At 45.7% G+C, this 26,532-nt stretch overlaps 2 protein-coding genes across 5 annotated transcripts in view; one reads left to right on the forward strand and one right to left on the reverse strand.

Annotated features, from left to right (window-relative positions):
- The window catches only part of spz4 (Spaetzle domain-containing protein 4), a 146,356-nt gene that overhangs the window by 64,892 nt on the left and 54,932 nt on the right, over positions 1-26,532 (reverse strand). The gene's annotated exons all lie outside the window — the stretch shown is intronic.
- LOC142577774 (defensin-like) overlaps positions 8,991-26,532 on the forward strand; it is a 38,372-nt gene continuing 20,830 nt past the window's right edge. Inside the window, exons 1-3 of one of the 3 annotated variants that reach the window (XR_012827068.1) lie at positions 8,991-9,153; positions 10,614-10,684; positions 15,236-15,277. Coding sequence is in view for 2 of the 3 variants with exons in the window: in XM_075687238.1 (XP_075543353.1) it covers positions 10,642-10,684; positions 15,236-15,277 (85 nt within the window). In the remaining variant the exon portion in view is untranslated. Of the gene's footprint in view, positions 9,154-10,604; positions 10,685-15,235; positions 15,278-26,532 lie in introns of all 3 variants that reach the window. The other 2 variants (XM_075687238.1, XM_075687242.1) reach the window with 2 other exon arrangements.

Genomic DNA, 26,532 nt, shown 5'->3' on the forward strand with positions numbered 1-26,532 from the left:
ACAGGAACAGCGCAACACAAGACGAGCGATAACGAGCACAGGACAGAGCGCTGTCCTGTGCTCTTTACTCGCTCGTCCTGTGTTGCGCTGTTCCTGTTTTTATTCTAGCCCAACAGCACGTTCCTTTTAAGAAGGTTATTTTATACCATCTACACTGGCAACAGAATGAAGCGAGAGCTTAAATGTAAACAATAGTGCAGTAATCCATGTACGCTTGGTTGACAGTTGCACTTTCTACCTGTAATGATTTGCAACTTCACCATTACAATAGGGAAAAGCTTTATTGCGATAGACACCCCAGGCACATTTTTGCCGTCGCCGTCGCTGTGATGTTCCGTATAAAGTCGAAGGGCGATAACACCACCGCCGCGCACCGTATGTTGTATGCGTGAGTGAAAGCACGCGAGGGGAGCCGACGATCGTGGCTCAACTGGCGCGCGCGAGAGAGGAAGGCGGAGAGTAAACGCGCTGTCTTCCGTCGCGCGAAAGGCCGTGGAGGGATTGGAGGGAAGGAGGGGGGGCAGCGTTGGGCTCCAGCAGCAACCGCGTATTTCGCGACCGGGCGGAGTATTTCCAATTTCTAGTAGGTACAGCGGGGCGTGGCACTTGCGGCGACGACGGATGTTTGCGCACATGCGCGAATAAGAGCAGGTGCGAGAGAGGAAATGTGCGGACTTTTGCTCCTTGAATATACGACTCTGCCTAGGCACTATGGAGGAGTTTCTTAGCGTGTGTTGTATGCGTTTGTCCCTAGGCGTGCCGGCAGAAGTCGCGGAGCGTGGTAGTGCTGAACTTAGCATCGCAAGTTGGCGGCTGGACGCAATTATATTTATTCAATCGTGTTTTTTACTAATGAAAACAACGCGTCATTATTTCGCATTATTGGCGGCGCCTCTAGGACACCAAAGAGGCAACGGGGACATCAAAGCTAGAACCCGGACTGGTCCGTGGGTTGGGGTTCGCATAGACCTGCGCGTGCCAGGGGAGTATAAGATCGTCTGTCCGCTATCGCGAACAGCCAATTTTTTACGCGAACACCTCCTGGCAGGCTTCGGCCTCCGCGGCCCCAACTTCCTCCTTCCTGGGCCGCCCTGCTTCCAGCTTTGAACCCCCGCTACCGCTTGGCTTCCCTGGAGATCCTGCGCCGTCTGCTTTAATATAACCTCAGATGCTCTCCTGAGGCCTCCGTTTGCCGGTTACATGTGCCCTCCTGGAGCAGTGCTTGTAAAAAATGCAATCTATTATCGCGACGAAAAAAGCGACCCGCGACAGTCAGAACCTTGCCCCTTCAGACACAGCGATCACCAAATGGGGCGTCCGTGCCCACTGCCTCACCGCGCGGGGAGCCAGCGGCGGACCGCACTTCGCAATGCCGGCATGCCTAGGGGACAAAAGCATACAACACGCGCTAAGGAACCTCCTCCGTTGTGCCTAGGCAGACTCACATATTCAAGGAGCAAAGGCCCCCACATTTTCTCTCTCGCACCCGTTCTTACGCCTGCGCAGAAACGTCGAGCGCCATGAAAAGCGTCACGCCCCACTGTACCTACTAGCAATTGTAAAAACGCGACCGGGTGCAAGGCTAACGGAAAATCGCAGCTGAATCTCGCGCGCGATGCGGAGGAAATTGGGGAGGTGGCGCAGGTGAAAAGGAGGGAAGGCGGCTTCTATACCACCAGCAACTGCGTACTTACGCGGCGGCGCGCGGTCGCGCGCGCCGTCTCTCGAAAGCGATCTGCAGACGACTGATACCTTTGTGCGCGCGGTTTTCTTGCCGCTGTTTGAGTTGAAGCAATAGACAGCACGGTCACTTCGCTCGCTGCTGCTGCTGCGCTTGCAAACGCCAGCGTTTTTACAGGGAGTGCCCGCGGTCATCGGGTGTGTTGTGTTCGCGCTTGCCTGTGCGGGCGTACACCATGCCTGTTAATTTTTGGTAATTCAGTTTGTAAGCGAATGGTTCCAAGTTTATATGGCTGATAAAGCTACTATCCCTACTTCGTATGACTGTCTGCTAATTTGCTATCGCGATGGATGTTTCGCCTTTCAGGCGAAACTGCCACTTTTTTATAAGACTGAAAAAACGAAGATACTCATAGTCTGACCTAAGTAACTTTACAATAACCGTGCGTGTATGTGGTGATTGTAAATTTGAAGTCTGCCAGTGCTCAAGAAATTTCCATCTACAATAAACTATGTTACTAACACTAGTTTTACGATATTAATCTTCATAATATGCAATGAAATACGCAAGTGTTATACGAATTATTGCACTGAGGTGCACCAGGAAGGAATATAGTAAGTGTATTTTGGCACACAATTTGGGATCGGCTAATCTCGAAACGAGTGCTGCATAACCAGCTACGTAGCTGCAAACTGCTTCGCATATGGTCGATTCCTATGGTACGTGGGATCTGCACAATTCCTTTAAGTACGGTTTTTCACTTTTTGACATAATTTATAACAGAAAAGGCAACTTCTTAGACAAGCGTTTATATCTGTTTCAATCAGGAAGAAATTTTGATGAATTAGCAGGGAAGGGATATACCGTAACTGGGGTTAGTCACAGGGTCCTTACTAAGTGGATATGCCTCGAGCACTATAACCGACTTCAATTCTGGAGCTGTAACAAATGCGTAAAGGTAATAATTAGATACTTGACTAGTGGGGATTACTTAATTGAGAAAAAGATAGAAACAAGCATTAATGATATGCTAGAGATGTTAGCCTGGCTGTTCGCCTGAAATACTACTCCAGGTGCTGGGGGATGACTGTGATATATACAGTGATAAACACTTAACACACACACACACACACACACACACACACACACACACACACACACACACACACACACACACACACACACACACACACACACACACACACACACACACACACACACACACACACACACACACGCACACACACGCACACACACACACACACACACACACACACGCACACACGCACACACACGCACACGCACACACGCACACACACGCACACGCACACACACACACACACACACACACACACACACACACACACACACACACACACACACACACACAGGCACGCACGCACGCCCACACACACACACACGCACACACGCACGCACACTAGACAGATATTTACAAAGTTTCGTTAAGGCTTGTGGCCCGCAAGAACATCTGCAGCGCTTTCTTGGCGCGTTCCGCACAGGCGCACAGGTGGTACTTTGCCATGGGCGGATCACGTGCCTCACTTCCAAGCTCGAGACCCGTTGAAGGTGCAGTGCCGCCTTCAAAGGCTGCCTCTCTGGCGAATAGCGGCAGCAGTCGCACAGAACGTGTTGCAGGTTTTAAGGACGTTACATTCAGAGAACATTCGTGAGTCCGTGAGTTGAATCTTGCACCTGAAGTAGTTTTTGTAGGCCACGTTTAGTCTTATGCGGTGAAGGCGTGCTTGGCCTTGTCTATTGAGGCCTCGCGGCATCTAAAGGTCACATGATGGATCTATTTTATGCAGGAGTCCATAACGATAGCTTGCATCTGTCTAGAGGGATCGCTGGAGACGCCAAACATGTGTAGATACCAGTGTCGCCGCCTCTTTTCTCGAGAAAGGTATCTGGACCATTTATCTCGAAGTCTCGTGTCCAGCTTTGGCAGCATGGTCAGTCGGGACGTTCCCTTGTATTCCGCAGTGGGCTGGTAACCACTGCAGCACAGCGCTGTGATGCAGTTTACAGGATTTATTGCATATGCGTCTGATGTTCATAACGAGTTGTTCCTACGTGCGTGGCGACTTCAGGGACTGCAGGGCCGCTCTTCAGTAAGGGAAGATGGCCCAAGACTAAGCTATCTGGTCTATGATGTAATTAAAAGCGGCCCGCAGTGCAGCTAGTTCAGTGGCTGTAGCTTAAGTGCGGTGACTGAGAGTGGCAGAGATGGCAACACACGCAGACAGAATCCACACACGCAAAGGATGTATGCATAACGGAGCCATCAGTGTAAATATGACGGTGAGCCCTGCAGCTGGTGCTGACAGGCTCTAGAGCAACATATGTCAGCGCTGGACCGGGTGTATTTCTCTTGCTCTAGGACCCAGGCACGAAAGTGACAATTGACCACGAATGAATTTTCCACGGTGGTTCCGCCGGCATAGAAGGGCTTTGATAATTCTGCGGGAGCAAATTCCACACCACAGGACCGCTATCTGAAGCAAGCGGATGACCCGGCACTCTGGCGGCAAAGCGAATGTGTACTCGAAGAAACTCCTGCTGCAGAAGCACTGGAACCGATAGGCTTCTGCTTTCTGCAAGGGTTCCTACACTTGATGATGTCACTTGCTGCTACCAGACAAATTCTTATGTCCGCCGCTGCTATGAATACAGCGGAGCAAAAATTATAACATTGTCTCTTTTCGCTTCCTAATAATTGGATATATGGAAAGACTGGTAGCCGAAACACTCGTCAGGTTATTTCTAATTATAAGGAGGGAAAACAACAAGAAAAGAAAGCACCGTTTAAAATACTTGTTTGCTAAATAAAGGTTTACATGAATACGGCCGGAGCGCATCGTGTCATGCTGACCCTATCGCATTTCATAGCGACGTTGTCATTTAGATGAGTGGGCATTTTTGTTGTTCCGCAAGCTTGCGCTGTCCGATGTCACACCGCCTCAAATGCGAATAGAGGTGAGTTGTCAAGTGTGCCGAAAGCATCTGCAAGGTGTCAGGCTGTTAGTTTTTTGTTGCAGACCGATACAGCTTCTGCGCGCTCTAGCTTTGCAGCAACCATGCACAGATAGCCCGCCACCAGCGGACGGTCACTTATCCCGAGCATCTACCAATTCACCAAAGTTCGCTTCGCTGGTGATGTACAAAAATGACGCACTTTCTTTCAGCGTAGAAGAAACTGGAATTGACATCGTTACTCACTACGCGCGAAATAAACTATAGTGTCTGGGCCTGCTTCGTCAGCCATCATGTATGTTTTGGCGTCCCGCAGATAGTTGCCATTCTGCAGGGAACGCCTTCTTACAATTCTTGTTAAGAGACAGTTCTTGTTCTGATGCGCCGCCCAAAATGCATAGTTTTATTTCCAAACTACCCCTGGGGCGCTATAACGTAAAACTATTCCAAACTTTTCTATTCCAATTCTGCTATCAGCCCTCCACGATTGGTCAAAAACTTTTTTCGACTGCGCCCACTTCACCTGTCTGTCACGCGACGTCACGAAAACCGCAATACCTCCCTATCTGATATGATGTGTACACACTGATTATGCATGATTTGACAGAAAAAAGAAAAACAGTTATTTCTGATTTGACCCTTTTTCACCATTAGCCCTTGGCTATTGGTAAAAAGTTTTCGGGCTGCACCCACTGCACCTGCCTGTCACGCGACGTCACAAAACCGCACAAACTCACCGCGTCAAAGGGACGTGTACGCGATAAAGATGCATTAATATGCCGAACAAAACTGAATTTTCTTCGGAATAGCCGCAGGCTGCCCCGTTCCGAAAGGAATAAAAGATGGCTGCCTCCGATCGCTGAGACACTGGCTACTCGCACCTGCCGGAGAGCATGGGTGTATTTGCGTATAATAAAACTTCTTGCGTGGCCGTGTAACGTTTTCGAGCCCTTTCATCACGTTTTCCACCTAATTCTGCCAACTCTTCTTTGTTGAGGGTCAGTTTTAGCGTCATTCTTAAGCTTCCGTTGCATGCCGCCGTGATTTTCGACCAGCCACCACAAGCTAAGTAAGGGAAAGACGAGCAATCGCAGACGCCGGCACCACCCTCTTCATCCGGTTATCGATTTTCAGTGCACAGGCTCTACCCCAGTGAATCCCTCTCCACTTGAGCGTTCTCCTCGCCTCTTGTCAGCCAATTAGATATGGCAGGCCGCTCAGTGTAGGCAATGTTATTCGTTTTTCAAGCAAACAAAAGTGACCTCCTATGAACGAGGAGAGCGTTTGATTGGCCTGTTCAGACAACCGTGCGGGTGACCGCCCGGTGCTTGCGTCGGTGGTTACGCAAATTTGACGTCAGGAGATTGGAATAGATACATATTGGAATAGTTTTACGTTATAGGGCTTCTGTTTGTCGCATATTTATTTATTTATTTATGTATTTATTTATTTATTTTGTCAAGAGGCGTTATAGTTCGATTGCTAAAACGCTCAGATAGCAGAGCACCGCAGCGAGAGGACACAGAGCTTCGGCGACACAGGCACAAGCCTTCCAAGCACTCGTCGCCGTCGTCTTTCTCTAAGCAGCGTCTACTGCTCATTCTTCTTCAGTACAATTTATCATACCCTCAGGGCCATTACGGCATTATAGAGGGGTGTGGTTACAAGAACAACGGGTAAATTCAACAAACAGGAGTTACTAGTGCAAAAAATTATATATATGTATATACAAAACTATTTAACAAATGACACCTAGATTTACAATGTTAGCTATGGCGTTTGTGAGTACAGGTTGAACAATGGGAAGAAAAAGGTTCCTAGTTATACAGTGCTAGCTATGGCATTCTTGAATAATCGGTGATCTGCGATGGTGGCCATCGAAGCGGGAAGGCGGTTGCACTCATTGGAAGTGCGTGGTACAAATGACTGCAAAAAGCGTTGGATCTGCATAATGAAATGCCGACGTTATGAATGTAATCTAGTCTCTGCGATACATACGGAGGCGGAAAAATAAGTTTGTTGCGTAGCAGCGGGTGCAGAAATAATTTATGAAAAAGGCACTAGCGGAACATTTTTCGACGTGATGGCAAGGACGGTAAGTTAATGGTAGATTTCATGGCACTGATACTCGCGGTTCTATTATAGTTAGAAATAATGAAACGAGTAGAGTTATTCTGAACCATTTCCAGTGAGTGGGTTAGATTTATTTGACGTGGATCCCAGATTGAAGCAGCTTACTCAAGTTTAGGTCGTATTAGAGTTTTATAGAGGATTAATTTTAAGGAAGAAGGTGCTTTGGAAAAGTTGCGTCGTAAGTAACCTAGCATACGGTTAGCGTTACTTACTATATGGGAGATGTGGGTATTCCAATTAAGATCAGAGGTGATGTGAAGGCCAAGGTACTTGTAAGTTTTTACCAATTCTAATGGAGCGTTAAGGGAGTACACAGGTGGTTCACTGGTAGTTCGAGATACACGCATGAATTTACACTTGTTAACATTTAGTTCCATTAACCATGAATTGCACCATGCATTACACCATGACTTACACCATGAATTGCACGATGCGATGTACCTCATATCCCGTTTACGTAAAATACGATGATACGATACGTAAGGTACGACACAGTTATGGGAGTACGCTTTTGTCGCATTCATGTAAATGCTGCCTAAATCAAAATACGCTGTACCGCTCCAGTCCCTAGGCCATTGGGCCTGTTATCAGAATTGACTCCAAGGGATGAATTTGAGCGTGTGTTGCATGCACTTTACTCGGGACGTCTGGAAGCTAATTAGAACGCTTATTATCCACAGTTTTCAAGGGGCAGCCTCCGCCAAGTGGTCCCACAGAAGCTCACGTGCAGTAGGCTGGAGGCCATGGGAAATGGCTCCACGTAAGCCTGGCCTTCTGAAATAGTAGTATTGAGATCCATCGCACGGCACAGAAAGAGGTCAGCGAATACCTGATCTGCTATCCTTAAGAACGGCCTGGTGTACTTACGGCATCCGGTTTGCATGAAATAAATTCCTGCTGAGGTGCCCAAAATATAGCGCCGTAACTTTTTCTTGTTTTCCCATAATTCGCAATGTTTAAAAAGGTTGACTCATAAGGGTAACTAACGAGAAATATTAAGTGAAGCCTCTGGAATAGAAAAATGGCTAATCTTTCCACGAAGGCTTCATGAAAGTGGTGGAGACGTCATCCTGAAGTTCCCGCTCCAGCTCGCCGTGGCATGATGGTTATCGGAACGAATGACTACATCGCATTCCAAAAGAATCAAGCCTTCAAACTAACGAGTTTCGAAAACTTTTTCTGCGAGATCTGCAAAAATAATACAAGAAAACGTTTTTGAAGCACATGACGTCACACTGAGGTATTGGCGCAGTGCTTCCATCGCGAAATTCACAGCAGCGACATTGACCTTCCATTTTCGATTTAGAATGTCAGTCTGCCTTATTTCGCCAAACAAATGAAGATGGAGTTTTGGGAAAACACCTTATAGCAATCTAAATTTTTTAGTGTTGCCTCTTTATTGTACTGTTTAAAACCAGCCGCAGAAATTTGCTACACTTGCAAAGCTTGGCACGTCGGTCTGGGTTGAAGTCCGTAGGAGGCGGATGGTGCCGGCGCCTTAGGTACATGCAATCGCTGGAATGGAACGCTTTAGTGGAGCAGTGCTGACATCACGCTGCACGAGCGCGCTTTAAGTTGTCGAGTGGGCTGACGCTATCGCTGCCATATCAAAGAACCATTGGCTTTTTGTTGCACTCAGCGTATTGCGCGTGCGCTCTCGCCGGTTCAGTTTTCGCCTTCATGCGACGCTGTGTATCGTCTCACAATTGCTAAATTATTCTTCTGTAGACACCAGCCTGTCTTAAAAGAAATAACGGGTTTCGAAATAATCTGTTTTGGTAATGTTTCTCGAGATGCTGTAAATGGGTCCGAATAATAATAGAATATTTTTATGGCACGTTTTGTGATCTCGCTGTTCGCGAGCGTGTTCTCAACAATTCTGCATTTTAATATTTAGCCGGAACGCAGTATAGTCTGTGGTAATCGTTCCATAGAAATCAAAGCATATTTTCTGCAGACGTCGTTTCTGTGTATGTGTGGCAAACGAAATAAAGGTTCCGTGAATACAAATATAAAAAAAAAAAACATTGCAAAAATGCTTTGAAAAGTTGCTGCGGTTTTGAACTAAAGACGCTTTACGAGCGTGTTTAAGTCATTTGTAACAGCGAAATCTCTCGGTGAGACAAATGATTTCAGCTGTTCTGTTGGTGGTGGCAGACGAGCCGTAAAGAGGAGCTTTTTTTTTTTGTAAAATTCACGTTGAAGACGATCGCCGTTCGCTTGCGCTTACGTCGACTGTCGAAGGCGTAACTATTCCCGAAATGGATGAGCCGCTGGAAACCGTGGTTTAGGAATATCTTAAACTCCGGTATTTGTTTTCACAATTTTCTCATGACACAATATGCGAGGTGCGTGAATAGTACTTTATGAAATCCAATTGAATGCAAATCGAGCAGGTTTCTAATAATAGGACAACTTATTTTATTGCAATGCTTGAGTTCGAGCTATATTTTGCTTGAAAGATGTACAAATTTCAGTCAATAACAAAAAAATAGCAGAACGCTCTGCGAGCCGAATTGAGCTCCTATACAGCAATGGCTATAAAGTATTCGAGGTGTTATTTTGTAAGCTCTTATTAGCAACGACTGTGGTATTCACGGTGATGTTTTGACGGGCCATCATCTCTTAAGTAAAAGTCAGGTATTAACTCTCAACATCAATGTTGAACAGAATGGCAGTTCATACGAGCGAAGCGAGAGTACCCGAGTACCGTCGAGAGGGGTGGGGGGGGGGGCATGTTTAACAGTGTTAGATAAACCAAGACCACGTGAAAGTAACACCAAATGGGGAGCACACGAGCATCACTGACACACGGGCATTAAGCAGGAACAGCAACTGTGCCCACAGTTGCATTAAAGCTTTGGCTATGCAGTATACATACGAGTACTCCAATGATGGAAACGAGAAAGCGAACTCGTCGCTCGAGAAGTACATGTTGCCGGGCTAGTCGGTTCATATTGCTGAGTAGACCATAAATATGATCGCCTGACGCAAACAAGGAAGGACAGGAGGGAACAAGGGGAGCGCCAAGCGCTCCCCTTGTGTTCCCTTCCGTCCTTCCTCGTTTGCGCCAAGCGACCATATTTATGGTCTACTCAGGGAAGTCGTCGCTGCTTTAGCTTATTCCATTTGTTGCGGTAGCAATTATATGGACGCCCCAGGCGAATTTTCGCCATCGTCGCGGTGTTCCGTATGAAGTCCAAGTGTGAGAGGAAGAGCGTGCGCTGGTGAGAGGGGAATGATGGTGGCTTCAGTTATGAGTGGCTATGGGCGGAGGACCGCGCTCGACGCGCCGAACAGGGGCAAATTTTCGGCATTCCTGGCGCCGCCGGCGTAACCGAATCCGACTTCGCCGACCGCTGTCTGGCGCGCAAGAAACACCTTCAGGGCTGTGTGTCACGAGCTTTAGAGTCGTGCATCTCCAGCTCTCTATCGCGGATGAACTTGAGGAGGTGAACATGTCTTCAGCGAGAAACTAGTGATACAGGAGGTTTTGGTTGAGTTTCGTAACAGCTTTGCAATGTAAAACCTAGCCAGACATTTTATTTTTATACGCATAACTTTGGAGAACAAATTGGGGTGCGATATAAGCGTTAAGGATCCATTCATGCTATCATCGGTGTGGCGACTGGTGTGACCAAAATTCATTCGCCTAATACTGCGACAGAAATCTAATACAGATATTTGCGATGTGCCACATGCTGCGATATTCGTTTGCATTTTGAACCTGACTTTATGGCGCGTCACTTTATTAATTATAAATAACATTTCACAATTTATTTCTTACTTCTTTGTACAGCGTATTCAGGCTGAAATTTATACACGACACCAGTCGAATGTCCCACCTTGCCCTAGCGGCTGCCTTGAGTGCTCTCGCAGGTAAAGTACGCTTTTGATTCCTGTCTTGTACAGTAAGCTCTGCGAAGTGTTGCGTGTCATTGATTGAGCTGTCCGGGATGCTTCTAGCAAAGCGCCTTTTTTATTGCGCACGAATCAAGTTGGGTTGTAACGAACCGGGCTCTTTTGTGTACTGTAGGAACTGTCACGCGAACCAGGTGGCGCGAACTACAGTAATTTCTCTGAACTAGTCTAAAATATTTAATCACTCGCCTCCGTTAAAATGAAAAATTATGGGGTTTTACGCGCCAAAACCACTTTCTGATTATGAGGCACGCCGTAGTGGAGGACTCCGTAAATTTCGACCGCCTGGGGTTCTTTAGCGTGCACCTAAATCTAAGTACACAGGTGTTTTCGCATTTCGCCCCCGTCGAAATGCGGCCGCCGTGGCCGGGGTTCGATCCCGCGGCCTCGCGCTGAGCAGCGCAACACCATAGCCACTGAGCAACCACGGCGGGTTACTCGCTTCCGTGACTGTTATTTAACGACTGTCTAGACGCAAAAGCAACACACAAAACCGCAACAACAATATGACTCCTCACTTTGCCGAGAAGCTTTCTTCTCTGCCGCATCTGTAGTACGTTGTCGCTGCCATAGAGGCAAAAATTATTCAGATAGACTGGCTTGAAAGGCTCTTCTTTTCTTTTTTGCTGACGACGCTACGTCTTCAGGAGAGCACGTTGTTGGGCGAGTCGGTCGTACATACTTAAAGAAGGGAATTGCGCCCGTCCATGTCCTTACTCGTCCGTGTCTTTTTTTAGCGCAATTCCCTTCTTTAAGAACGCTACGTCTCCTATGGGATATTCAATTGGTTTCTCTGTTAAAAGGTTTACGCAAGCTCATGACTTGTAGGCAGGGAGCGTTGCAACTGCGGTGTTCAACCGAAGTAATTCACCTCAAGCTCGTGGAAGCAATGCCGCATGCAGCGGCTCTTTTCCTGCAGACTCATGCACTTTCAGGTGTGGCCTGTTCAGCCTTACAGCCTATATAGCGATGTGAGCAAAGTGCAAAGGCGCCTGGGTAATGGTAGATTTATGCACACTCAAAAGACCTCGGGCAGGCGAAATAGTTCATCCCAAGCACCCCAATAAATCCGGTTTCTCGAAGCCAAAGTGCAGTTTTTAATGATGAATAGATGTTTTATTCAGTTGAGATAAATACACCCTTATTGAGCGTTTCATGTAAGCAGTTATCGTCTGAGTAGTCGGAAGCGAAGTCAGCAATATATATATATATATATATATATATATATATATATATATATATATATATATATATATATATATATATATATATATATCATGGCGCGCCGTCAAACAGGTTCGGTCGCGAGTCGCTGGCTTCACTAAAAGAAAAACCCCAAAATTTTAAGATAATGTTTCATCATTTACCTTCGCATGTTGGTGTCACTGACAACAACAGAGCACATGCCGTCGCCGGTGGAGCGCTTTCAAGGAAGCCAACAGTGAGAGCTCCGGTGAATCACGAATTCCCTAAGGAGACAATTTGTCGCCGTTATCGTTCACTTTGTAAAGTGCCGCATCAGCCCTCGGTTGTGGAGTGACTTAGACGCACGGAGGCCACCTTCATATACAATATAAGAACATGACCGGCCAGCACTCCATTAATGGCCGTTTAAGCTCGGCCGTGCTGCATCTACATCTTGCACTGAGTGCAAAGAAGTGGGCGATGTACAACACTTCATCTGGTACTGTGAGCGCTTCTGTTTTGAAAGGAGAAGACTTCTGGACAGCATGACAAGAAGCGAGTTTTCTGATGGACAGTTAGCTTTCCTGGAAGAAGAGTAGCCGACAGCGCGCGAGCAAGTGTCGCGCATTCTTATCAGTTTGCTGTAGAAAAAAAAAAAACTGGCACATTTGGAGAGGAAAGGGACGTTCAGGCGGAGCAACTGCCGGCGAAGTCTACCAGGCTAACTCCACCTGTAGCAACATCATCGCCACCGCAACCAACCTTAGCTGGACAGCTGCTCGCGGGCTCGTGTAGTTCGTATACAAGTACTAACTCAAGCACATATTTTTCAATTGTTTTGGGATGGTAAGCCCAATCAACAATTATCGAACACTTTCTGGCCAAGCGAAATTAAAAGCAAGGAAGTGACCACGCAACTGAGCGACTTACGACGATCAGGTAAAACTTGGAAGACGAAACAATAACGTCACGCTATTACACCATTGGTTGGGGGTGACAATGGGGGTGACACAATCTGGGCAGCGTAGCGTCCTTTGAAGAGCACCGTGCGACAGGTCACATTACGTGTTATATGGTCAGCGCACGCGCGGAATCTTTTCTTGCCCATTGCGGGAAACGAACACTGACACTTGACTTCACTATATATTTTCTGTGTATTTCGTACTTTGCTTACAATGCAAATGTGCAAGATCAATCCAGCCTATGTGATGTCGTGCCCATTATTCCTGATCATGAATTTCGATTCATGGAGCCCATTAATATCACAATTGAAGGAACCGCACGCCTCATTACAAACCCTAAAATATCGTCCTCTGCTGGTCCCGACAACATATGTTCTAAAATCTTGAAGAATCCATTGTCTACCTCTAGTAAAATAATATATCACATTTTCACACAATCTTTATCAACAGGACATCTTCCACTTGACTTGAAAGTTGGAAAAGTAATTCCATTGTTTAAAAGCGCTGACAAATATGGCGGAGAACTACCGCCCTATCTCTCGCTCACTTGCATATGCTGCAAGATCCTTGAAAATATTATTGCATCAAATCTTTATACCCAACTCGAGTATAATAACTTCTTTTTTAATAATCAACATGGGTTCCGAAAATATTTTTCGTGTGATACGCAGTTACTTAAATTCACCACTGACTTGGACATGGATAATAACCTTCAAAGTGATTGCATCTTGACTACTCAAAAGCATTTGATCGCATTGCTCACTGCTGCCTCATCGCTAAGCTATCTTCTCTTAGACTAGACTCACCAACGCTATCTTGGCTTCGTAACTTCCTATCTTTTCGCAAGCAGTTCACAGTCGGCAATAATTTTGCTTCTTTTTCTGATGTCACATCCGGTGTTCTGCAGGGCAGCGTGCTAAGCATTTTGCTTTATTTAAATTTATGTTAATGACCTGCCTTCTAACATTTCCTCTTGCATGCGACTATTTGCTGATGACTGCATCGTATACCGCGCTTTTGAAAGTCATGATGACCATCTCATCCTCCTAAAGGACCTTAACCTTGTTTATGCCTGGTGTGGTAACTGGCTTATGACGTTGAACTCGAACAAGTGCAAAACAATTTCCTTTACTCGTAAACAGTCACTTTCTAACTTAACGTATTCTATAAACAACGTTTTACTTTCCCTGGCGGTGTCATATAAGTACTTAGGCTTGCATCTTACATCCGTATTTTCATTGAAATTTCATATGACCAACATATGTGCTAAAGCGTCACAAACACTGGGTTACGTCGAAATTTGCGTCATTGCTCATATTTTGCATACTTAACCTTCGTTCGCCCACAGCTTGAATCTGGTCGCCTCATCAAGAACATTTAATTTCAATGCTCGAAGCCGTAGAAAATAGAGCTGCTTGATTCATTTCATGTAACTATAACCGCCATTCCAGTATAACAAAAATTATGCTAGACATTCCACTCCAGACGTTAAGTAATCGTCGTTCTGTTGCTCTTTTATGCTTAATACACAAATATATGCACAGCCTAATGCCATCCCCACTGCCACTTGAAAAACCATTACGGACTCCAGGCGCCTTCATAATCACCTCAGCATCAAACGCATATTTGTTAAGACTAAAGCTTTAAATTCTTCGGCTTTGCCACAAGCCGTCGCACTTTGGAACGATCTTCTAGATACCATTGTTTCAATCACGAACCGCGAACTTTTCCGCGAGCATCTGTATGCACATCTTGCGAACTGGGAGTGTATAATGATGCATTCTTTTGTTCTGCTTACTGTTACTTTTCTTTGTTCTCGTACATGCTCATCACGTATGTTGTTTTATAATCCCCCATTACTCAACGCTCCGACCGGAGCTGTGATGTACGTTTAAATAAATAAATAAATAAACAAACAAACAAATAAATAAATAAATAAATAAATAAATAAATTTTAGCGAATTCCAGTGAATTTGGCTGGATTTTGTTTCATTTGAAATCGTTCTGTTTTCTGTGCTATACCAACTAGCCCCAGTCGAAGCCTTACTGAACATTTAGGATGCGTGGTTTGTCATGATATTAGGAAAACAATAATGGAGTAGCCGTCAGCTTTAGAGGGACATCTTTCTTTTATTATCATTTCAATTAGAAAAGAAAAAATAAATAAATTTTAACAGCATGTAACACTTAAGCGTTCATATATTGGTTCAAACAAAAAATTTTTCCATGGCTTCATGTTCATATGATTCCATATTATAAGAAGTCTGTTTTTTTAAAGAACAACTATAGGTACTGAGAAAATAAGGCAGTTACCTGCAATGAGTTATGTGCAAGTGTAATCAAATTAATTGGTTTGCTTCAGCGCATCTGGGGTCGACCTCTGGACCGGAAATAGTAAATAATGGTAAGTCATATACTGCATACACTTTTTTGAAGGCATTTTATTGGAAGTCCTTGGGTGGAGTTTCGAACTCTGCTCTATCCAATGCTGAGAAAGAGTGCAGCGATGTTCCTGCATAGATACACCGCAAAAATTGTGTTACCAACGTGAAGAAAAATATGTATTGCGATATAATTACGTACCTTTTCTGCTTTCTGTTTCCCACTTCTATTGCATTTTCGCGTGCGCGCATGCACGCACACACACACACACACACACACACACACACACACACACACACACACACACACACACACACACACACACACACACACACACACACACACACACACACACACACACACACACACATCCCTTCGTGGTTAATACCATTATTTTACTGAAGAAAAAAAAAGGTCATCCTTTCCAGGTCCTGAAGGCCTGGAGGGAACATCTCTGTTGAACTTGATGGCATATCGCCCTATTGCTCGGGCCAGCTACATCGGAAAGGGAACGGAAAGGATGGGCCTTGCACGGCCAGAATGGTATCTCGAGCGTTAAATGTCTACACCGCCTCCATGGCAGGCTTTAGTCGAGGTCTTTCCTCAGTCGAAAGCGTTATTGACTTCACAGCGTTTGTTGAACAAGAGAAAAGCCGTAAGCGCATATCAGTTGGGCTCTTTCTCGACGGCACATATGACAGCCGTTGTCATGACGACATCCTCAACCTCCTGGAGGCTTTTGAGCCACTCGGCATTGCACAATTTGCAACCACATGTGCCATTGGTAATGCGGCTATATAACTGATTGGTTGTTTTTTGTACAGAGAAGATGGTCCCATCACTGAACATCACACGTACTGCGGCGCGCCTCAGGAAGGAGTATGAAGCCCCACTTTGTTCCTTGAGACCATCGTTGGTCTAGCTGAAATGTTACCAAAGGCAGTCTCTGCCTTTCGATATATGCAGATGAAATTTGCCTTTCTATTTTTAGGGCTACTCGCCTTCAGGTGCGTGTGTTATTACAGCGGGCAGCAAACTTGCCATCAATTTACCGTTGAACACAAGGCTTCCCTGTATCCAACGAGAAAGGCGCGTTGATAGCTTTAACACGCAAACTTATGGTGCCGTATACACAGTCTCAATGAATGGACGCGCTATGACTTAAGAAAAGACCCATCAATTTTTGGGTGTAATAATAGACTGAAATCTTGTGCCTATCTGAAGAAAAGACTGTCGTCGATTGTCCGATTGATGAACGAGAAAATATGCATGGGGCACATCAGTACGTTCCACGCTTCGGTTATTAAGAGCTCAATTTCTGGGGATTTCTACGATACAGCCTTCCAGTGCTGTCCAATACGTACAAGTCGAACGTTCGCTCATTGGAGACCTTACAGGGCACGTGTTTTGGACTTTCTCATTGCGCTTTAACATCGGCAACAGTCGCGCTCGCCAAAGATCATATGATTTAAACATACGTCGCTGTGGATTGTCTCAGGGCGCACATTCGTCCTATTTATGGCGTCCCTGATCACCATCTCACACCGAGGTATCTGCGCTCGCAGATACCTCGTTCCACATTTTCTGAAGTTATCGTCACCCATCAAGGTTGTCCTTCATCAGCATACAAACCAGCAGCAAGGCCTTCATTTCACTTGTGCTGTCTCCAACAGCCTCAACTACGCTTAAATATTCCGGGTGTAACGAAGAAGGCCAATCACCTAAAATTGTATTAATTAATTAATTAATTAATTAATTATTTATTTATTTATTTATTTATTTTTTTATTTATTGGAATACCCTCGGGGCCCAAAAGGTATTACAGAGAGGGTAGGTAAACTGTGTTCATACACTTGTAATAACGGAAACATCGTTATATATGAAATAAAATAAAAAAAACTAGTAATTAACTGAGCAGGTTATTTTAACAGAGGTCAAGAACAGAGGCCTTCAATGGCAATAGCGTAAGCAACACAACTGTACATGCATAACAGGAAACGGAATTAACAAATAGCAGCGCAGGTTATTCTTAGAAGTGCTCAACGACGGCAGCCTTGAATGAGTGTGCATCTCCAATGCTGGCAATGGTGCTGGGAAGGTGGTTCCATTCTGAACTAGTCTTGGGTATAAATGAATCCTGAAACAGGTTAGTATGGCAGAAAGGAAGGGCGACTTTATACTGGTGATCAGTGCGGGATGACAAATATGGTGGTTGTGATAAAAGTTCGCGTTTCAATGACTGGTTCAAGAATAAAACTTTTATGTAAGAGACAAAGAAGTGATACTTTTCTTCTTGAGAGCAAGTTAGGAAGGCCAAGATTAGATTGTTCAGTTAAACACTGGCAGTAGGGGAATAATTTGATAATATAAAGCGAACTGAACGATTCTGAACAGATTATTTGAAAAAAATTTGAAGAAAATTTGAAATTGAAAGTGACGATGCAGCTATTACTGAATAAGGAATGCGGGGACCAATAAAATATCCGTATGGATGTGTCGCTCTCATATGCCAGCTCTAGAGGTGCAGTTGTCATTCGGACTGCGCTAATTACAATCACATTCACACTATCACCCATGAGAACATAAACGGCGGCAGAGCTTGCTGCCCTGCATGCTGCTCTAAAATGCCTTTTTCATGAGTAATCTCGTAAATGGGTAAATATTTGCCACTTTAAGGCAGCACCTCATAGTCTCCATTTCGCCCTATGTCACCGGACTCATGAGCAGCTGGCATATGAAATAAGAAAGGACCATCACAAAACTCGATTTCAGTGGCTGTCTGTACACTAGCATTGCTGGTAAGGACCTCGCTGACGACGCCGCCTGGTCACCCATGTAGGGGCTTGAACAGTTTCTATCTCCCTCCAGTACCGACGCTACAAGGAAACTTTGGCTGAATTCAGGGCGCCAACTACTGGGACACAAGCTAAGGAACAAGAAAAGACAGGACACGGCGCTGTTTTTTCTTGTTCCTTAGTTTGTATCCCAGTTGTTCGCGCTCTGGATTTAGCTATGCTTCAATACTAACGCGCCCAATTTTCACTTTTGAACGAAACTTTATTTCCCGGATAAAGCTTTGACACAAATTGGCCTTCTCGTAATCTCTTCAACTGTAATTTACATACAGTTGATCCATCCCTAAGGCTACAGGTGCCCTAATATTGTGCCGCTCTGGGGCGACGTTGTCGTGCCGCCTTCGGCTCGGGGTAGCATATGCAAAGGTCTACTATTTCTGCATTGGAAATGGGGATACGCCCACGTGCGACTCTTGCGGAAGCGCATAAACTATTGAACACGTGTGTATTTGTTCGCGATAAGATACCGAGCGTGAACCGCTCCGGACAGCATTAAACTGGCTGGACTCTAAACCATTCTCGGAAAAAATGACCCTTGGACTGTTGCCGTGTGCGTTGATGGCACAGAAGCTAACGAGATCATTATTGCAGTGCCTGAAGTCGACAGGTCTCTGCGACCATTTATGGATAATGCGAATCTTCGAATATGCGCAAAACTGCGCTCTCTCTCCCCCTCTGCCTTTTTGTTCCTATATTCCATTTTTCCTCTGCCGGATAGCAGACCGGACGTGCGTCTTGTTGACCTCCCTGCATTTCTTTTCTTGTTTATTTTTCTCTCTCTCTTTCGCTTGTGCCGAACAGGAATAAGCTAGGATGGGAGGAAATCGCTTGCCTTCTGGGGCATTCTTTCCTGGGAGTATTCCTCACTCCCCCATCGAAATAAAGCAAATTTACTGTCCTCATGACTGGTGTTCTCAGGAAACACGAAACACGTATAATCTTAAATCGCGCGAAAAAGGAGTTCTTGCACTGATCAACGGAGCTCTTTCATTTCATAGTGCGATAATTTTTGAAGATTTTTTTCTTTGTTTCTGTCGATCTTTTTTTTTTTTGCGTGCACCGCTGCGCACGTTGCCTGTCTGCAGGGAAGTCCGCCTGCTTCATGGACAGGAGTGTCGCATCATTATTCTCTCTATATATAGCAGTTAAAAAGTTACGCTCAAGTCTACTTAAAAAAAAAGAAAGAACCGAAATCCACATAGGAAACATGCACAGAAATTCTTTGCTATTTTGGTGCGCTCACGCAATCAGTAAAATTCTGACATTCGTGCAGGTCATTACACTGCCGCAGGAGCTCATTCCTGTGCCAAATGTTGTGATGGGATTGGCGCAACATCGCAGTCGCAACATTGTCGAGAGGTTCAGATAGTTTGCTCACGCATACAATAAGTCTGCCTAAATTTCCGTGAGGAGGGGGGGGGGGAGAGGGAGGCGCTATAAAGTGCTGGCAGTCCAAAGTAGCAAAGAAACGAACAAAATGTATTTCGCTCTTAGTATGACAAAAATTGGAGCTTGCGGCAAGAATAAAATTATGTCACGTCGGTATTGCACACCCTCGAGTAGTGACTGAATGAAACTGATGGTTTGTCTCTTTTCTACTCCTATCTAACAGAGTAAAAATTGATTTTACGGCTTTTTACCTGTCATAACTCCTATATAGGATTTCTTTTTTGCAGTGAATGGTTTATGGCTTTTAAGTTCAATTGCTCCTGAACAACGAGAACACCAAGATTATAAATGATATCGTTTTTATGAGTTCCTTCGTTTTCTGACGTAGACCACTGGGCTGTAGGTGCGGATTTCGGCTTGTAGCCACTCCAGTCCCTTTGAGGTCCACCGACCCAGCCCCTTCTCGCACCCCCTCCTCCCCCCTACCATGAAACCTATGTTTTCGAAATGCGCATGCAAAAAATAAAAAAAAAATAAAATAAACGTTAGACTTGTACCGGATGATCTATTTTTATGGAAAGGAGGTACAAAAAAAATTTAATCGAGGCGAGGATGATTTCTTTACTATTCGTCCCTTTAGCGCGGCGGACACTAAATGTTCGAGCAGCCGTGTAGTCCGGCCGCCAGCAAATCAATTAAGATCGCTTAACTATTTATTTACATGTTTTAGCACTCACCTTGTATTGGCAGCGTTACAGGAGGGTGGCTATCAAATCAGCAAGTTTATTTTAAAAGCGTCGCCCGTTGCCAAGGCACTCGTTGACGAAAATTCACATCTTCTCGCCTCGATTCTGAAATTCCATGGGCGCACGAGGATCGGCCGAAGCAGTGTCCTCATTATTCGTCTTACCTCGTTTAGTTTCTTTATGCAAAACGGTTCGCCGCTTGTACCCGTCCGTCTCTTATCGCGCGAAGCTCATGTGTCCGCGAGCCTTCCGCCGCTTACGGTACAAGCCCGCGATGACGGATTCGACAACTCAGCAGCTCATAGCAGTGACCTGTTCTCGTCACGGCAGCATCGAGAATAGCGTGCGCAGCGTTTCCGGCGCTGTTAAAAATTACATTTAGAAGTTTTACGTGCCAGATCCCGCGACCTGATTATGAGGAACGCCGTAGTGGGGCACGCCGGGCACGCCACCTGAGGTCCTTTAAGGTGCACCCAATGCACAGGCGCTCTTGTATTTCGCTCCCATCGAAATGCGGCTGCGGCGTCCGCGAATTGGTCCGGCAACCTCGTGCTTAGCAGCGCAACGCCAGGCCACCATGACGGTTTACTGACCCCTGTTTCAGTATTGGAGCAAAAAGAAAAGAAACAAAGAAAAAAAGGCGCACTTTATGGACGAATACCTGAATAATGGATGTCGTTTTTAAAGTCGCGTAGATTGCTCTCGCCTCCTCGCAAATAGAGTGTGATGGCTGATATCCCACCTAATGTTCGTCACACTGAAGGGACGAATAGTGAGGAAAGCATCCTCGAATATGTTAAATCTCATATATATATATATATATATATATATATATATATATATATATATATATATATATATATATATATATATATATAGAGAGAGAGAGAGAGAGAGAGAGACAGAAATCGTATTTGCGCTAATGCGTACACCTGTCTAAAAAGAAAATTTGATGTGCACATGATCTTAGGATAACGTTGCATGCAAGGAATACCCACATGGTTTGCTTGAGGGGGAAGCTTCATAGATTAGGAAACATTTGTCCCATCGTTAAGCTTGTCCCAAAAATTAAGTTTAATTACCCAACTTTCTTAATTATTGGCTGAGGACCCCAAGTATGACACGCAGATTTGTAGAGTACCTTCAGAAACCACCGATCGAGTTGTGTCCTTTACGATACGTCTCACGTAGTCCTTTTTTCGGGGTTTCAAAGAAAGCCCGCGAAATATTTAAAAAGCCAGGTGACGGAGCCATTGCGCAGTGGTATCGTGCTGCTCTCAAGCGTGCGTTCGGTGAACAAGGTCGGTTCCCGTCGGATGACGGCGAAAACGTATGCTGCTGGCCGAGCGCTGCCAATGAGATGCCAACGCCCTGCCGCTTCCTCGTCGCCAGTCACGATGGAGCCAATCTTTACCGGCCACATAATTGCCGCTTTCCGGCAACTGCAGCACACGCAGCCGCAATCTTTACCGGAAAACGCTTGTGACGAACGCTATGCGCAAAGGCGAGCCCCCCCCCCCCCCCCCCCCTCCCATTCAGGTTTTTTTCTTTCCTCTGCATGGTCGGTGGTACCGCTGCCGCGGATGCGAGGAGGTGAGCGACATATGGTGGTGCTTCAAGGAACCAAGAGCCCATGGTGGTGGTGATAAATTTTATTTCTGCTATTTAAAGGGGAGGTGTGAGCTGAGCCCTAAGGGCCCAGCCCTTACAAAGTCTACGGGGGGGGGGGGGGTCCCTAGTCCGGCACCCCCGTGACTTCTGCAGCGGCTTTGGCTCGGGCCACCAGGGCACGTTGGTCCTGGAGGGTTGAGCAGCCGAGCAGGGCGGCCTCCCAGTCCTCTCGGGTAGGGTGGGGGTTTGGGGGGGAAAGCAGGGTTGGAGGGGCATGCTCACACCATGTGGTATGTGTCCGCAAACACCTCCCCACAGTGCGGAAACTCGCCCGAAAATTCTGGGTTGAAGTGTTTCAGCACCGCCGGGCACAGTACTGTATTCGTGTAGAGACGGAGGAGCCAGCGCTCCTCTGTCTTTTTGAGGCCTTTGCAAGAGGGGAAGTATCGGCCGTGATTAAGCTGATACAGCTGTGTGATTTCTTTAAAGGTGATTGCCGGTTTGAATTCGGGGACCTCGTCGACGGGTGATAGAGGCGACGCCCGTAAATGAAGCGCGCGGGCTGTAGCGTCGGCTACTTCGTTCCCCTCTATTCCCTGATGATCTGGGGCCAAATGATGGAGCGCTAGGGTTGGAATCCCTGGTCCTCAGATTTCTTAAGGATTTGGGAGGCACGATATGAGATTTCGCCTTGTTCTACATTGCGGCAAGCACCCCTCGAATCAGTAATGATGACTCGAGACGCTGGATCTGCGGCAGCAAGCGCGATAGCCACCTCCTGCGCGTGAGTAATATTGGGGTCCCTCAAGGTGAGGCCAATAACGGGTGTATTTTGAAGGACGACTGCCACCGTAAACCAACCGCCGTAGTCAGGGCCGGCAGCGTCCGTATAGAATACTCCTGGGTGATCTCCATATTCCGTTGATCGGCTGTGACCACGTGACTTTTTGTGCCATTTCCAGGCACGCCACCGGATTTTCAGCGTCATGAGCCATATAATGATTTCGCACTAAAACCTTTCTTAAATCGGTAAATCTTTACAGCTCCCTCTGAGAGAAATTTCCTGTTGTAAATATACTGAATTTCTGCTATTTGTTTGATTTTTCGCTGTTATAATTTGCTCTATACACAAAACTAGTGCTTCGAAGACGAGCATATTATTTTTTTACCTCTTTTTCGTATCTGATTGTCATATTTATCGTTGTGTGCGGAACTCGCACAGCGAACCAGCCGTTAGAGAGTTTTTCCGAGTCCGCATAGCATGTTGCCGTTTACGGAATATCAGAGCACCGGCAGCAGTTGAACCGATAGCGACAACTGGTCTTACTTCGTTCACCCGCAACGCATGAGAAGCATTTTTTATGTTGTATGCGTGTTCTCGACGAAGAAAAAGACGGGAGCCACTGTGCATCAATGAAATGTTGGTGCCGACACCTTTACGTCAAAATTCAAGTTGGTTGGTTAGTTTGGGTTTAATGGCACAAAGGTAACTAAGGCCATGCTGCGCCAGTCACAAGACAAAAGGAAATGCAATGTTAGAGCGGGAGAACCTGCATTGCATTATAGTTCGTGTAAATAACCAGTTTTTCTCTAAAAAGTGGAAGAGGTTAGTAAATGGCACTAGCGGGTCATCTGCCAGTAATAGGGCAGGGTGTAAAGGTATATGTAAGTTGTATAGGTTGTGTAAAAGCTTCCGTCGCTGTGTTTCAAAATTGAGACATGTTATAAGGATATGTATTACTGTAAGAGGTTCGTTGCATTTTTCGCAAGTCGGTGGTTTTTTCTTTTCGGAGGAGAAAGTTGTGTGTTAAATGTGTGTGTCCAATCCGAAGTCGACACAGGATCACCTCATAGAACCGTTGATAGTGAGTGCACGACTTCCACTAACCAATTACGGGTTTGGTAAGATGTAGCTTGTTGCTTATGCAATGGTCCCATTCCTGTTGCCATATTGACGTCAAGGCCCTCGTAATCGCCGTGATACTATCCCTATATGGAAGCGCCGTGTTCGTTATGTATTCGCGCGCTGCCATTGATGCACAGCTATCCGCTGCTTCATTACCCTGTATACCAACATGGCTTGTACCCAGCAAAACCTAATTGACCGGCCGTATTTGTTTAATGCTACCATGTGTAAAATATCCCCTATCAGGGGTTCACATTCGGATTTCGCGTGTAGAGCCTTCAGTGTGCTTAGTGAATCAGTGTATGTTACGGTGTTTTCGTGTTTGTCAGCGATGCTCTTTTTAACTACAGTCCATATTGCGTAGACTTCGGCTTGTAGATAGAGGCATGTTGTGGTAATCGAATACTTCTTTCCCAATGTTCCGTTACGACCCCCACACCCACGTGTTCTTTTGTTTTGTTTAGAATTCAAGTTAGACGCAGTTCTTCCCTACAGCAACATTTCTGTGCATGGCCTACGAAATTGGAGGGTGCGTGCCTCCTGATTTCAGAGGCCATGTTTTGTGCGCTGTGGTTGAACTCAGCGACGTATTATGCTGCCAGAAGCTCTGCCACTCACGTCTACATCTACGGTATTCTGATAATCTGTAAATGGTAATATGTGTATGCTGACAGAATGAAGTTCCATAGTGTATATTACCGTTCTATGAAGCACGAACATTGAGAAAATGGCCTACGTGAGCCAAATTCTTTATACGTTCCAAGAACTGGCCTATCTTGTTCTGCTTTTTTTTCTGACTGCTCCATTGATCGATACAAACTCGGCGATTTGGAAACTAGAAAAATGTTGGAGCTTGTGAACGGCCGATACTTGTTCATTCCCACCCATCTGCCTCCTTCATTGTGTGAATGTAAGCAGGGCACAGGAAACGTCATGCTGCGTCCTATAACTGTTTTTTTTTGTTATATATGTGCGTAAGAGATTTGACATCATTAGTGATTCCGAATATTCCTTTTCGCTTAGTTAAACAGTGCATACCAAAGCTATAGGCTGGTTCACGCCAACAAAGAAACAGGAGCGCAAGCAAGCAAATAAAAGCAATAGAATAAAATATAAGCAAGGTCAGATCGCGCTTGCGCATTGTGCACAGGAATGCAAGCGAGCACATCGTACGTCACAGCACATAGTTTCTAGAGTAAGTAATCATTGTTTGTAAAAAAGAAGTGCAGTAAAAATAAATCAAGCGCTGTCACTAGCAGTCGAAATCCATTTCGAGTAAACAAAATGGCAGTGCAGGAATGGGCACGTAAAAAAAAAATATGCAGGTCCAACGCTTATGTAGAAATCAATGTGAAGTGGGGGGGGGGGGCGAGGTTTAGCGAAGAGGTTCTTTATGTTTCACAACTAACAGCGATGCTACAATTTTGTTTACTTTGATCCCATGCAGCTTATCATCTCATACAATATTTATATTTACGCCAGACTTTTAGTGTGATGGGGCATATATTGCTTTCGCATTAAAAATCAAGTAACTAAAGAAACAGCTATATATGCAGAAAGAGCAAATGATAAATAAAAGGTAAGGAGGCTAACCAGGACTGAGCCGGTTGGCTACTCTACACTGGGGAAAGGGAAAAGGGAACGGAAAGATTAAAAGAAGAAGAGAAAGTCCACTGGGGATATGGTTCGGTCACTCAGTCCGGGTCACCGACGCCGACTCAATCCGGTAGCTTTCAAATATTGCAGCAGCGCTTTTGTGGCCTTTTGTAGCTGCGATATGCGAGGCCATGGTATCAAGATCTTGTTCAAGGTGAACGGTTTTCTATCTAACTGATTGAGAGGTGTGCAGAGGTCATGTCTTTCATTTTCAAAAGATGGGCAGTTGCGCAGTAGATGTTCTATAGTTTTCTCGACACCGCAGGCATTGCACTCGGCGCTATCAGCCATTCCAATCAAAAACCTATATGCATTGTTGAATGCGACGCCAAACATGTAAGCGGCACAGCATTGTTTCCTCTTTACGCGGAAACCCTGCTAACAGCCGCAGTTGCATAGATGGATCGAGGGAATGCAATCGATGTTGAGTGAATTCAGGTGTGTGCTGCTTCTCCCATGTCAAACGGTGCGCTAGCTTGCTTCAGTGTTGGGCTGCGTCAGTCCGCGATAAAGGTACAGAAACAAGGGTTTCTCCTTCGTGTGCTTTCCTAGCAGCTTCGTCAGCGAGGTCGTTGCCGGAGATACCGCAGTGGCCAGGCAGCCACTGAAACACGACGTCGTGTCCTTTCGCGATCATATGATGGTTCATTTCTCTTATCTCCGACGCGAGTTGTTCACCGGACCCGCGACGAAGAGATGACAGAAGACATTGTAAGGCCGCCTTCGAATCGCAAAATATTGCCCACCGATTAGCCGGTTAGTTGTTAATATAATAAACGGCACCTCGGAGGGCAACAAGCTCCGAACTGGTCGATGTTGTCAAGTGAGAAATCTTGTATCGGATGCTTAGTTATCGTGATGGTATAAGCATTGCGCCGGTAAAGCTGGTCTGAGTGGAAGAGCCATCAGTATATATGTGTACTCGGTCAAAGTAGAAAGAATGCAAACAATCCATAGCCGCTTGCTTCAAGGCCAAGGTAGGCAGGCCGGTCTTCTTTCTTATCCCTGGAACCGTAAGACGCACTTGAGGTCGTTTTAAACACCACAAAGCTGAGGTTGAACGTGCTGAGGGTGTGAAGCCCGATGGTAGGGAGGGTGTGAAGCCCGATGGATG

This window comes from Dermacentor variabilis, chromosome 1 (assembly GCF_050947875.1).
Source record: "Dermacentor variabilis isolate Ectoservices chromosome 1, ASM5094787v1, whole genome shotgun sequence".
Classification (NCBI taxonomy): domain Eukaryota; kingdom Metazoa; phylum Arthropoda; class Arachnida; order Ixodida; family Ixodidae; genus Dermacentor; species Dermacentor variabilis.